This window comes from Stegastes partitus, unplaced genomic scaffold, assembly GCF_000690725.1.
Source record: "Stegastes partitus isolate 25-593 unplaced genomic scaffold, Stegastes_partitus-1.0.2 Scaffold41, whole genome shotgun sequence".
In the NCBI taxonomy this organism is placed as follows: domain Eukaryota; kingdom Metazoa; phylum Chordata; class Actinopteri; family Pomacentridae; genus Stegastes; species Stegastes partitus.
This window is the reverse complement of record NW_007577772.1, coordinates 337,897-339,848: the sequence shown is the minus strand read 5'-3', so window position 1 is coordinate 339,848 and position 1,952 is coordinate 337,897. Positions and strand designations below refer to the sequence as shown.

Sequence of the window (1,952 nt, the reverse complement as noted above, 5' to 3'; positions counted from 1 at the left end):
GGCTACACTTAGAGACAGACAACCAAGCACACTCACATTCACACCTACGGACAATTTAGAATCACCAATTAACCTCAACATGTTTTTGGACTGTGAGAGGAATCCGGAGAACCCGGAGAGAACCCACGCTGCACGGGGAGAACATGCAAACTCCACACAGAAAGATCCCGGGTGTCGTCAGCTGGATGTGAACCGGCGACCTTCTTGCAGCGAGGCGACAGTGCTAACCACTGCTCTAGAAATCTGTGGAAAAACTGTAACAAAGATGGCCGTCGTATGATGTTTTTGTAAAAGTCAAACCAGAAAGCATCAAACCAACATGCTGCACCAACACAAAGTTAGTGCTGTGAAACTGTGTACCTACAAAACGGACTCTAACTTTATTTTTTTAAAATTTAAATAAAACCTAGCAATCATCACATTTGAAAGGTGACTCTACATTCAGTCTTCGTGTCGTAGTAATCGTTAAAACTGCAGTTATGTTTCTCTCCTCATTCATTTAAACAGGAACCTGATCTTTCGTTGGACAAACAGAACTACCTGAAGCGATCTTACCAAGATGGCTGCTGAGGGGCTTGACCTGTTTATGAGGACTTAGACTAAACTCCACAGGCTCAACATCAAACACACATTTCTTTCTACATTTTGTCAAAGCCACAGCGACTCAGTCCAAAGCTCACACAGACAAGTCGACACTTTATGCTTGTTGGTGCAGCATTTGTGGCCTGTCAGGAGGTGAGGGATGTCAAACTGAACTACACAAGTGGGTAGAAGAAGTAAACACCAGCAGGTCTGTCCTCAGCGCTGCTACAGTCCTGCGGTCCGAATCCCTGCCTGCACTCTGGTTGTGTAAAATTCCAACAACATTTATTTACTGCGTGCTTTGATGATGCCGTCGTTCGGGACAAACTGTGCTTTGGCCGACAGATTGTTGTAGCATCTGTGTCGTCCTGCGTCCAACACAAAGTGCTAAATCTGAGCCTCTTTACGGAGCAGAGTTGGTTCTTTCTTCACGTCTCCTGAGTGATCGTGTTTGTTGTTTGTGTTTTTGCTCCACAGAGGCTCATTTATTCCAGTGTGCTGGGCAAAGCACACCAGTACAGGATCGTTCCGTCTCAGATCCTCAGGAGGATTCTGCTCGACCATCTCTGATTNAGTTACTTTATGGAAATATGTATCACTGGAAGAGCAGGAAATGGTTTGTTTTGGATGTGATTCGAGTCAACATCAGAAGGACTAACACAGAGCTTCTGGAACTGTAAAATGTATTTCTAAACGAGGTGACTCCAGTGTCCTGTGTCTTCCAGTAATACATTTATTTTCACACCACACTAACTCCTTCTACCTTCACTACTAACCCCGACCAGCTTTAACCGGTGTCACATGTGAATAACGTCCTGGTTTGTGTTTCTCACGCTGGGATCACCAGACGGCTCCTCCGGTTCGTCCGACGCACAGACGCTCACAGTCTGCGGGTGGGGAGAAATGGGTAGACCACAAACCAGCCTCTAATTTGGACCTAGACACTGTCATGCAGCCAATCATACCCAATGCAATCAAGGTGTCGACCCCCAGCGAGAAAGCTCTGTCTAAATGCCACAAGTACGTGCTTAGACATCAAGAGCTCGCCTCGGACGGGGAGATCGAGACCAAACTGATCAAGGTAAAATCACTTCACTGCTTCATTTGAGGTTTTTTTTTATATCTTGCATGAATTTTGACTTAATTCTTTGATTTCACTGTGGGCTTTATGTGTTAATGTCTCACTGCTGCCTGTTATGTGATATGTGTCTCTGCCTTTGCTCACCTTTGGACATTTGTATGAGATTTTTATTTGCTTCTTCAGGGGAATGTTTTTAAAACCAGAGGTGGAGGACAAGCTGTGCAGTTTACCGACATTGAGACACTAAGACAGGAGTGTCCAACAGCACCAAGGTACAGAACTTATCCAA

At 45.1% G+C, this 1,952-nt stretch overlaps 1 protein-coding gene across 1 annotated transcript in view; it reads left to right on the top strand.

Annotated features, from left to right (window-relative positions):
- LOC103374632 (kinesin-like protein KIF23) overlaps nucleotides 1-1,952 on the top strand; it is a 34,891-nt gene that overhangs the window by 26,890 nt on the left and 6,049 nt on the right. Inside the window, exons 19-20 of the mRNA XM_008304755.1 lie at nucleotides 1,430-1,663; nucleotides 1,847-1,935. Of these exons, the coding sequence (XP_008302977.1) occupies nucleotides 1,430-1,663; nucleotides 1,847-1,935 (323 nt within the window). The remainder of the gene's footprint in view (nucleotides 1-1,429; nucleotides 1,664-1,846; nucleotides 1,936-1,952) is intronic.